At 56.0% G+C, this 11,065-nt stretch overlaps 1 protein-coding gene and 1 long non-coding RNA gene across 3 annotated transcripts; one reads left to right on the forward strand and one right to left on the reverse strand.

The window, feature by feature from the left end:
- The first annotated feature begins 955 nt into the window (after positions 1 to 955).
- On the forward strand, positions 956 to 5,787 carry ACTB (actin beta). The gene is made up of 6 exons (XM_054643638.2): positions 956 to 1,082; positions 2,552 to 2,680; positions 2,959 to 3,198; positions 3,727 to 4,165; positions 4,500 to 4,681; positions 5,038 to 5,787. Exons 2-6 carry the CDS (start codon positions 2,558 to 2,560, stop codon positions 5,179 to 5,181), a joined length of 1,128 nt encoding a protein of 375 aa, XP_054499613.1. The 5' UTR covers positions 956 to 1,082; positions 2,552 to 2,557; the 3' UTR covers positions 5,182 to 5,787.
- On the reverse strand, positions 5,239 to 11,046 carry LOC129127179 (uncharacterized). Of its 2 annotated transcripts, XR_008535165.2 has the most exons (3): positions 10,806 to 11,046; positions 9,745 to 9,848; positions 5,239 to 6,716 (listed from the first exon to the last, which is right to left on the reverse strand). It is a non-coding gene; the product is annotated as an uncharacterized LOC129127179 (long non-coding RNA). The 2 variants fall into 2 exon arrangements; XR_008535164.2 differs by lacking the exon at positions 5,239 to 6,716 and having other exon boundaries at positions 9,709 to 9,848.
- Between the last annotated feature and the right edge of the window lie 19 nt (positions 11,047 to 11,065).

Consider the following 11,065-nt stretch of genomic DNA (forward strand, 5'->3'; position numbering starts at 1 on the left):
CCTCTGGTTGCTGCTGCCTGCTGCTCTGCGGCCGCTGCCCTCCCCTTTATTCCCGACCAGTGTGGGATGGTCACAGGCAAGAAGGGAATTGCAGAAAGGCAGCCTGGGCTGGAGCAGCCACGTCTCCTACTCCAGCAAGGTTTGGAGCAGAGAATAGCAACAAATATTGCTCAAATCTGACCAAACCACTGCTCCCGTGGTGTGCCCTGCCAGCACGGGGCAGGATGGAGAGCAAGGACCAGGCTCCCCTGCTTGACTCGATGAGCCAGAGCTAGCGGAGCGTTCCCTTCTCCCCGGTCCCGCTGCCACCGTAGGCACACGGGCTTTAACAGTGCCCGGTGGCGCCGGCGGAGTTCCCGGTTGCCCGGGCGGGTCCAAGGGCCGAGGGCCCGGTGGCGGCCGGCAGGAGCCTGTCGCCGCCGCTTGCTGACATCAGCAGTGAACTTGGCCCCGCGTCCCGCTGGTCCCGCTCCCGGCCGGGGTCACCGGTGCCCGCCCGGCCCAGGGGTGCAGGTGACATGCGCCCCACGTGCCCCGAGCCGGGCAGCACCACGGGCGGGCTGAGCAGCATCCCCGGGACCCCGCGCCGCGCCCGCGTACCCCCTTCCCTCAGGGGGCTGCATCCGCCCGGCTCCCACAGACACAGGGGGCGAAAGGGCCGGGACCCCCACCCGCGGGGCTTTGTGTGAGGGCTGGCGTGGGGGGGCTGCACGGGGACAGCGGAGCAGCGCGGAGTGCGGCGGGGACGGGCACGGCCCGGTCCCCGGAGCAGCGCAGGGGCCCGGGGGCCGCGCCCCCGCCTCAGCCCCGTTCGCTTCCCCCCCACCCCAATATTTTCCCCCCTGTCGAGGCGGCGGAGCGGGGCGAGGCTTGGGGGGCGTGGTCAGGCGTGGCCAATCGGAACGGCGCACTCCGAAAGTTTCCTTTTATGGCGAGGCGGCGGCGGCGGCGGCCCGATATAAAGCGCGCGCGGGCGGCGGGCGGGAGCCGCCGCGAGCTCTGCCTGTCCTCACCGTGCGCGCGCCCCGCTCCCGCCGCCGCCTCGCGCCCGCCCCAGCTCCGACCGCGCCAACTCCCTAAAGGTGAGAGCGGCACCGCGACAACGGGGGATAGGACAGTAATAATATTAACGAGAACAGTAATGAGCCGGTGTTGTTACGGATCTCGGTGTGATCGGGGTTGTTGGGACACGGCGCGCCCTTTGTGCGCTGGCGGGGTGGCGGCCCCGTAGCGCGCTGCCGCGTTTTAAGGGATAGAGACGCAGCTCGCGGTTTAAGGCCGGTTTCGGGGGTGATGCTTGCGGAGGGGGGTCGCGCCCCTGCCACCCGTGGGGCTAATCCGCCCTGTAAGAGGATTGCTGGTGCGGACGGGGGGAGCGGGCGGCTCGGCTGCTGTGTCCCGGGAGCGGCGGCGCGGCCGGGGGTGCGGGGCTTTGTCTGTTCGGCGGAGCCGCCCGTGCCGGGGTCGGGGCCCGGGGGCGTTGTCCCCCGTGAGGAGGGGCGCGGCGCCCCCGCCTCGCGCATAGGAATAATCGTGGCGGCTGTTGCTTGTGGGGAGGGGGCGGCACCCCTACACGGGGCGAGGCTTTGGATCGGAACAATGCGGGGTTGGGGGGCGCAGGGGGGACCCCCCCTGTGCCCGGAGCGCAGGTGCAGGCGGGCTGCCCGCTCTGACTACACTTCCCAGGCTGCCCGTGCGGGGCGGCACATGTGCGGCAGCTGCTGCCGCCCCCCCGCCACCGGATTACACCGGAGCCGCCGGGGCTGAGCCTGGGCGGGCGGCAATTGCATAAGACGCTGGCTGTAATCCCGCCCGTGGTGCCGCCGGTCGATGGGGCAGAGCCCCGGTCACGCTTGACTAGTGAACTGGGCGTGGTGGCCAGCGCTTGTCCTGCTGCGGCTCCTTGCAGGGGCTGGCTGAGACTTTGGGGTCTGTGCATGCAGAGGGGGCGAATCCCGCCGGCCGTGCCTGGCACACGGCGGGCACCGGGCGTTACCCCGTAGGCTGGCTGGGCGCGCCAAGCCGCGCTGACTGGCACATGGCGGGGCTCTGAGCAGAGCACCGGGCGTGACCGGCGGGGCTGTGCGGAGGTGTTGAGCCCCGCTGGCCGGCTCAAGGTGGGGCACCGGGCGTGACCGGCGGGGTTGTGCGGAGGCATCGAGCCCCGCTGGGCGGGACGCGGCGGGGCGCTGGGGTGTGGCGGCCACGCCCGCCCGCTCCGGGGAGTGGCCGCCGCCGTCCCCCCGACAGCCGGTGGCGGGCGAGGCGCGGCGCGCTCCATCCATTGCCTTTTATGGTAATAATGCGAGAGGGCGCAGGGACTTCCTTTGTCCCAAATCCGCGCAGTGCCGAAATCTGGGAGGCGTCGCCCCCTCTAGCGGGCGCCGGGCGAAGCGGAGCGGCGCCGGCAGGAAGGAAATGGGTGGGGAAGGCCTTGGCGGCATCGCCTGCGCTTCCCGCCATCGCCTTCCCTTCCCGCCTGCCGCCGCGGGACGGGGCTCGCCGTGTGAGGGGGGATGCTCACGTCTCCTTCTCTGCTCTCCTCCCGCAGCCAGCCATGGATGACGATATTGCCGCGCTCGTTGTTGACAATGGCTCCGGTATGTGCAAGGCCGGTTTTGCCGGGGACGATGCCCCCCGTGCTGTCTTCCCATCCATCGTGGGTCGCCCCAGACATCAGGTAGGTGGCTGGTTGTGCTTATTGTCTAACAAAAGAGAGGAGTTTAGGTGGCAAGAAGCCCTTTTATTTGGCTTTGTACCTTGAGAGGCCTGTGCAGTGCAGCACAGCTGGTGGGGAATCCAGCCTCCTCCAGAGCCTTTGTGCAGTGTGTCAGAACAGCTGACTGAATGCATTTCCTGATAGGTGACAGCAGAGGGACAATAATTAGAGACTTAGCTTTGAATGAAGGGAGTTATCCACTCTTCAGCTGTACTTACCACATGGTCTTTATTCTGCAGGGTGTGATGGTTGGTATGGGTCAGAAAGACAGCTACGTTGGTGATGAAGCCCAGAGCAAAAGAGGTATCCTGACCCTGAAGTACCCCATTGAACACGGTATTGTCACCAACTGGGATGACATGGAGAAGATCTGGCATCACACTTTCTACAACGAGCTGAGAGTAGCCCCTGAGGAGCACCCTGTGCTGCTCACAGAGGCTCCCCTGAACCCCAAAGCCAACAGAGAGAAGATGACACAGGTGTGTAGAACTCTGCAGCTTGGAGCTACAGCAGATAATTGCTGCAGGCCAGCTCTCCTCTTCATGTTGTCCTCTCGTTCTTCACCACTATTCTCCCTTTTTGCCATCTTTACAGGGTTTTCCTTTCCTGACCTGAGTCTCCTCTTTGCTGGACCTTGACAGGTTTTGTTTGCTCTTCTAAGCTGGCTTTCTCTGAGACTGAACTAGCAACTTGTCTAACTGCTGTTTCTGCCTAGGCACACTAATCCATTTACAGCCCCTGAGTGACTATACTGTAGATTACTTGGCATTTGTTTGTTTCCTTGCTGTGATATGTGGATGGGTCTCTAGCAGTGGTGTCCCTGCTCAGGCTCTGACCTGGCAGGTGTGGGTGGAGACCAGGTGAGATAAGCATGGACTTTAAAGGCAAGTGTAGAGATGCCTCTTATCTAGGGGCAAAAGTAAGACCATTTGCATGGACTTGGTTAGGGTGTGTAGCAAGAACCCTGTGTTATGCTGCTGACTCAACCCCTCCTTTTCTCTGCCTAGATCATGTTTGAGACCTTCAACACCCCAGCCATGTATGTAGCCATCCAGGCTGTGCTGTCCCTGTATGCCTCTGGTCGTACCACTGGTATCGTGATGGACTCTGGTGATGGTGTTACCCACACTGTGCCCATCTACGAAGGCTATGCCCTCCCCCATGCCATCCTCCGTCTGGATCTGGCTGGCCGTGACCTGACGGACTACCTCATGAAGATCCTGACAGAGAGAGGCTACAGCTTCACTACCACGGCCGAGAGGGAAATCGTGCGTGACATCAAAGAGAAGCTGTGCTATGTCGCCCTGGATTTCGAGCAGGAGATGGCCACAGCTGCCTCTAGCTCTTCCCTGGAGAAGAGCTATGAACTCCCTGATGGCCAGGTCATCACCATTGGCAATGAGAGGTTCAGGTGCCCTGAGGCCCTGTTCCAGCCATCTTTCCTGGGTAAGTCAAACTTTTCTAGGATACTGTGTTGCCCCTTAATGTTCCTTCTGTGAAGGGTGACCTGGAGACCATGGCAGTGATGTACCATGTTTTATTTCTGATCTGTAGCAAGGCTTGTGCTGCCCACACCAGTCAGCCTCACTTCCTACACAGCTTTAAAGCTGTTTGAGGGACTTGGGTCAATAGAGCCAAAGGTTGAGTCTGTCCCAGCCATGGCTCTGTAGTGCCTTCCTGCTGAAAGGACTGGTGGTCTCTTGGTTGCCTGTAGTATCCTCTTAGGCTTCCTTGACTTTGTCTGAGCCCTTGTTGACTTGAAACTTCTGTTTCTTCACAGGTATGGAGTCCTGTGGTATCCATGAAACTACCTTCAACTCCATCATGAAGTGTGATGTGGATATCCGTAAGGACCTGTATGCCAACACAGTGCTGTCTGGTGGTACCACAATGTACCCTGGCATTGCTGACAGGATGCAGAAGGAGATCACAGCCCTGGCACCCAGCACAATGAAAATCAAGGTAGGATGGAGTTGAGGGAACATCTCACCACCACTGTTGGTGCAGCACGTGTGGAGGGTGAAATGCTGGAGTCGTGCTGCAAAAAATACAAACCATGTCTGTCTGGTACTGCCTTAATGGCCTTGGGCTGGACAGGGTGGCACCCACCCAACTGCATGAATAATGGGATTAGAGTAAAGACTGACTGCAGAGGAGGGAGGTGGGTGTGTGAGGCTGTGTCTTGATCCTGTTTGGACTTCATGGTATCTTGGCCAAGGTTAGATAAGGGAATTAGGCAGCTCCATCTTGCAGGGCCGTGCGTGGGCTGTGAGCGTAGCGTGATGCTGTGTCTGACTGGTTCCTCCTCTTCCCTGCAGATCATTGCCCCACCTGAGCGCAAATACTCTGTCTGGATCGGGGGCTCCATCCTGGCCTCCCTGTCCACCTTCCAGCAGATGTGGATCAGCAAGCAGGAGTACGATGAATCCGGACCCTCCATTGTCCACCGCAAATGCTTCTAAACCGGACTGTTTCCAACACCCACACCCTTGTGATGAAACGAAACCCATAAATGCGCATAAAACAAGACGAGATTGGCATGGCTTTATTTGTTTTTTTTTTGGCGCTTGACTCAGGATTAAAAAACTGGAACGGTGAAGGTGTCAGCAGCATTCTTAAAATGAAACATGTCGGAGCGAACGCCCCCAAAGTTCTACAATGCATCTGAGGACTTTGATTGTACATTTTTTTTGGTTTTTTTTAATAGTCATTCCAAATATTATAATGCATTGTTACAGGAAGTTACTCGCCTCTGTGAAGGCAAAGCCCAGCTCGGAGGGAGTCCACCAGTTACAGCTGGTGTTAGGTTATAATTGCTTGTCTGTAAATTATGTAACCCGACAAGTGTCTTTTTGTATCTTTCCGCCTTAAAAACAAAACACACTTGATCCTTTTTCTCTTCGATTTGTCAAGCAAGCAGCCTGTGTTCCCCAGTGATAGTTGTGAATGAAGGCTTTACAGTCCCCCCACAGGGTCTAGAAGTGGTGCCAGTATGTGGGGGAGGGAGGGGCTACCTGTACACTGACTTAAGACCAGTTGAAATAAAAGTGCACACCATAGAGGCTTGACTGGTGTTGGTTGTTTATTTTCTTTCTTCTCATGCCATTTTTTGACAGTTGCTCCCTGCTGGGATCTCGCCCTGCCAGGCTGCACAGCTCTGCTATCAGGCTGGGGGGATGCTGGTGCTTCAGGGCACAGGGCAGATGGCTCTGGGTGATATGGGAGGGGTAGAACTGAGCCTGCCAAACCTGTGGGTCTCCAAGGTTGCTGTGGGCTGGAGTTCTCCAGATACTGCCACTGTGTGCCACAGGGAGCTGCTGGAGGAGCTGGGCTTAATGGGGAATTCACATCTTTCCAAATGTTGCTCTGTCACCCTCCTCAGTGTTTTATATCTTAGGCTGGACTGCTGGAAGCAAGTGGGGTGTTGCTGATCCCATAACAAAGCCTAAGCAGCTGCCTTCTCCTTCCACCAAGGCTCCTTTGACTAGTCTCAGCTCTACATTGGGCAGTGTCCCTGCTTCTCCCTGCTCCAGGTATTAGAGCTTGCCTGTCCTGCTCCCCAGTTTGCCCTGGGAGGGAGGCCTGGGTTCAGGTAGGGAGACTCATACCCTGGCAGTGTGCTGGCTGGGTGTGGAGCAGCTTTCAGGTGAAAGCAAGAGAAAGTCCTGTGAAGTGCAAAAAATTGACTTCAGAGAGCAGGGCTCTGGAGTGTTGCGTGGGTGGGGCTGGGAAAAGGTGCAGGAGGAAGGAGGAAGCTTTGGCAAGATGAGTGACACAGCTCCAGTGCTGGTACCTACCTCCAGCCCAGCCTTTGCCAGGAAGGTTTTGGGCTTACTGACTCTCTACCCATCCTTTGAGCTTCCAAACCCTCTGTGAAGCTTCAGCCCTGTTTGTTCAGCGTTGCTGATTTTGTGGAAAAGAACAGGGATAATCCTCACAAAGCTGGGACCCTGTTGGGTACAGCGATGTCCACAAGTCCCCAGAGCTGGAGTCACATCTGTGGAAAGGAGACAGAAGATTGAGGCCACTGGGTCAGGAACCAGGAAAAGCTGAGCCAGGTAACTTGCCAGCTCTGGGAGACCAGACCTGGGAGTGTATTCAGGAGTGAAGCTTCCCAAGGCTCTGCCACCCTCGCCTGCCTTTGAAGAGCAAATGTCTGTGATTGTGTCATGCTCGAAGCAGATGAAAGGCAGGGAACAGGCTCTAGTTCCTCTTTAATCCTCTGCCTGGCCTGCTCCTGCTCTGGCATCGTACCCTTCTCAGGGTGGACCTGCCGGTTTCTGCCCTTCATCTCCCCAGGCTCCCTCCTGGGTGCAGTGGGAGCCTGGCAGGGCTGGAGGTGCAGACACTGGGCTGAGCTGGTGAGTACTGGAAGCACCAGTTTGCAAGAGAGGAGGTGAAACTGGTTGGAGTAAGGCCCAAACTAGGCTTATAACCTGGGGAAATGGGGTGAGGAAGAGGCAATGGCAGCTCCTGGGGAGGGAGTTGGTGGGAGTGGGGTAGGAAAAAGGCCAACAGCCAAGAAGAGATGACAGCAATAGGGAAATGGGGTGCCTTTCTTCAGCCTCTTCTGAAATGGTCACTGATCGCTGTGGGAAAATGTACTGAGACACAAAGAATAAAAGAAACTGGTGGTGAGAAACCAGTGAGCAGCAAAATGCCCAGGGCTGAGAGCAGGTCAGGTGAGCAGAGGTGTGGGCACAGGGAGACTGGTGCAGAGCTGCTGGACACAGGGCAATCAGGATGATTTTCATGCTCCACAGCCAATGGAGGTGTGCTGTTAGTTAACACTTGGCAGGGCTTTTTCTCCTTTCTTCCCATTTCATTTGCTGTTTTGGGTAACCAGCCCCTCAGTAAAATGAGGCTGAGCCTTCCACAGCCCTTCCCAATGCCTGTCCAGTGTGAGGCCATGGTGTGCACAGCCACACTGCAGGCTGCTCCAGCAAGGCTCCATTTATCCCTCCTCTGGGCCATTACATGCTGGAGAAAAGAATGTGGTGCCGGGCAGGGACAACTGCAAGCATTACTCACTGCTCCCAACTCCAGCGAGCACGGGGGAGCCCAGAGTGGTTTCCTCTCAAGAATGTTGAGTGCTGAAAGAGAGGGGATTTTTAAAGCAGTTTCTCTGCCATGGAGTTTCAGAGGGCTCTATTCACCCCTCACTATTTCACAGAGGTGGGGAATGCCAAGAGGCCTCTCAGGGAGGGCAATAGAGGAGCCATGTCCTGGCTTTGTTAGACTCAAAGGAGAAGCTGTGTAGGGGATAATCAGTGATCTATCTCCTCCTCTGCTCCAGCACACAAATAGCCAGGGGTTGTGGGGAGACCAGAAGCTTTAAGATGTCCACCCACAGGCCAGGCTGAGTGTGCCCCCCTGTCTGGCTCAGCCATGGTGATGTTCCTGGATTCCTCAGGCTGCAGGGACAGTGGGACTTGGCTCTAGATCCTTCTGAGGCACCCAGCCCTTTCCTACCTCCCTGTAGCTGCCCCAGGAGAGATGGCTCAGCTCAAGAGAGCTGAGCAAACATGTTTTACACCCTTTCTTCCCTCAGAGTTCCCAACTTTCCCTCCTGCTGGAGACAGTCTCTGGCACTTCACCTGCAATTAGCTGATGACCTGGAAAGTCACCTCACTGAGCTGCTTATGGAATCAAGCCACCGCCGGGAATTAGTGATGTCCTTGGCAAAGGAGATGGTTGCAGCTCTCGGGATTTAGCCCTGAAGGGCCTCATTGTCTCTCAGCTGTGTCAGGGACAGTTGACCAGAAACGGTCCCTGGATGGGGAGGGTCCTGTTCTCTCGTTAGTGAGCATGTGCTCCTCCAGGAGAGGTGCCAGCTGGCTGTGTGGAAAAATTCCAGGGAATCTCAGAGCATTCAAACTGAACTGGCCTCTTTGCAGAAGTCCCCTTGGAGGACGCAAAGCACCAGCTTTAGAAAATGGCCATTCCAAGGTACCCATTCAGGGATGGGTCTGTGGTATAGGCTGTGCTCAGAGGAGGAGCAGTCTTGGTCCCTGAAGTCGTTCTTTGCAGGACTGCTGACCTGGAGCCTGCCCTGACTTGCATTATACCCATCTGTAATCCACTTTAGCAGGCCTTACAGTATTAAACCATATCAGGGATTGAGAATCACTTCCAGCAGTGGAGCTAGCAATCCACCCAAGCATACCAAGTGCTGTGGCTGCTACAGCCCAGCTGGGCTTTAGTCAAGCTGACAAAAAGATGTTCAGGCTATATCAGTCTTAAGAAGAATCAGAGGAGAGAACTGAGACAAGACTTTCCAGAGGAAAAACACATAAAATCCCCAGGACAGACTGGCCTTGAATGTTAAGATATTTTGTTTTAAAATACCTTGATAGTGGCATTAATTTGTTTGCCTTTCTGGACTAGGACAGCATGATATGTGCCTTGCCTTGTTTGGGCTAGGAAAATGTGTATTGGTTGTAAGATGACCAAAAGTCTACCCACATGAAGAGCATTCCTGAAGTGAGGCACAGCAAGGAGGGTTTCCTCTATCACTGTCTGGCCACCTCCCAGGGCTATGAAGAGAAATGCCACAATTCAGTGTAGATGCTCAATTCCTTCCTTCTTTACTGCCCACTTCTGCCTCATGTTCAACCTCCGTGTCTGATCTGCACCAACACACTGCTCGTTTATTTGGTGGATCACAAGTCCAAATGCAGCTCCTCTTACAAAGCCTTGTTTCTCCTCAGTTCCACCCTCTGTTCCCAGTCCTTATTCGGGGTGGTCAGCTGTTCTGTGGTCGCTGTATACCCCAGGGCTGGAGGGAACCCATGGCTACTCTAAACTTCAGCTGCCTCAGCCACCCTGGCTCTCTGGGCAGGGCCTTCCCTCTGCCTTTGGGACTCACTGATGGTTTTATTTATCATTTGCATTGGAAATGCAGGTCTCCTCCACCCTGGTCTCTGCTTTCCCTGGTGACTGCAAATATGGTAGGTTGGTGTTTTCCCCAGATGTCAAACAAGTCGGTCTTGACTGAAAGGCCTCCGGATTTAATTTGTGATTACCTTTTCTTTAAGTGAAACACATGACAAACAAAGCAGGTACAGATCCTCTGCAGAAGCTCTCTCTCATCTAAGAGCTAAAAATGGTTTTCCTCTTTGACTCCAGCCTAGAAGCAAAATACATAATCAAGACTTGAGGCACTTGCTATTTCTAAGTGAAACCCCCAATTTACCCTTAATGTAATTCACGGCCTTAAATGGCAACAATCAAGCAGGAAGAAAATAGCAACTTATTCATCTTCCTTTATGGGTCATCTTTAAAACACATTTTCTATGAACAAAATTCCTGAAGCATACACGTAACTGGAAATTCCAGTGCTCCGGTCCTGTCTGTACTTGAGGTTTGGGATAGGAGCTATGTGGAGCTACACTGCTGGAGCCAGCTGCTCCCCTCGGACATGGCTGTGTGCGATGGCTGTGGTCACAGCAGCAGTCACAGCAGCCCTGGTTGATTCTGCATGGCCCTCTGCACATCTGTGAGGGGTAGGATGGTGATATTGGGAAGAAATTCTTCCCCAGGAGGGTGGTGAGACCCTGTCACAGATTGCCCAGTGAAGCTCTGGCTGCCCCATCCCTGGAAGTGTCCAAGGCCAAGTTGGAGGGTGCTTGGAGCAACCTGGGGTAGTGGAAGGTGTCCCTGTCCTTTTGTTCATAGGAACTGGATGATCTTTTAAGTTCCAACCCAAACCATCCTAGTATCCTACAGTGTGTCCCATAGCAGTGGTTCTGCCCCTTGATTCACAACTGGAGAGGTCACACCTTGAGTGCTCTGTCCAGTTCCAGGTGCCTCAACCCCAGAAGGCCATTGAGGCACTGAAGCGTGTCCAGGGAAGGGAATGGGGCTGAGGAAGGGTCTGGAGCACCAGGAGCAGCTGAGGAAGCTGAGGGAGCTCAGCCTGGAGGAAAGGAGGATCAGGAGGGACCTTCTGGCTCTGCACAACTCCTGACAGGAGCGAGATGGGGGTCAGACTCTGCTCCCAGGGAGCAATGGGCAGGATGAGAGGAAATGGTGTTAAACTGTACCAGAGCAGGGTCAGGTTGGACATCAGGAAGCATTTACTCACAGAAAGGGCTGTCACATACTGCAAGGGGATGGGTGGTGGAGTCACCATCCCTGGAGACGTTTAAGGCAAGTCTGGACATGGCACTCAGTGCTCTGCTCTGGTTGACACGGTGGTGTTCGGTGACAGATTAGACTCGACGAGCTCGGAGCCGTTTTCCACCGTGAGCGATCCCGGCGCTCTCCGACTCCACGGCCCCGCCACTCCCACCATGGCGGCGGTGCCGCGCTCAAGATGGCGCCGCGCCGCGGCCGCGCCGCGCT

This window comes from Agelaius phoeniceus, chromosome 16 (assembly GCF_051311805.1).
Source record: "Agelaius phoeniceus isolate bAgePho1 chromosome 16, bAgePho1.hap1, whole genome shotgun sequence".
In the NCBI taxonomy this organism is placed as follows: Eukaryota; Metazoa; Chordata; class Aves; order Passeriformes; family Icteridae; genus Agelaius; species Agelaius phoeniceus.

Bases quoted from the DNA above. Each gene is read 5' to 3' on its own strand.
- ACTB (XM_054643638.2), top strand. From the start codon at position 2,558: ATGGATGACGATATTGCCGCGCTCGTTGTTGACAATGGCTCCGGTATG. The intron at 2,681-2,958 runs GTAGGTGGCTGG...TTTATTCTGCAG, and splicing joins TGGGTCGCCCCAGACATCAG to GGTGTGATGGTTGGTATGGG. The intron at 4,682-5,037 runs GTAGGATGGAGT...TCTTCCCTGCAG, and splicing joins CCAGCACAATGAAAATCAAG to ATCATTGCCCCACCTGAGCG.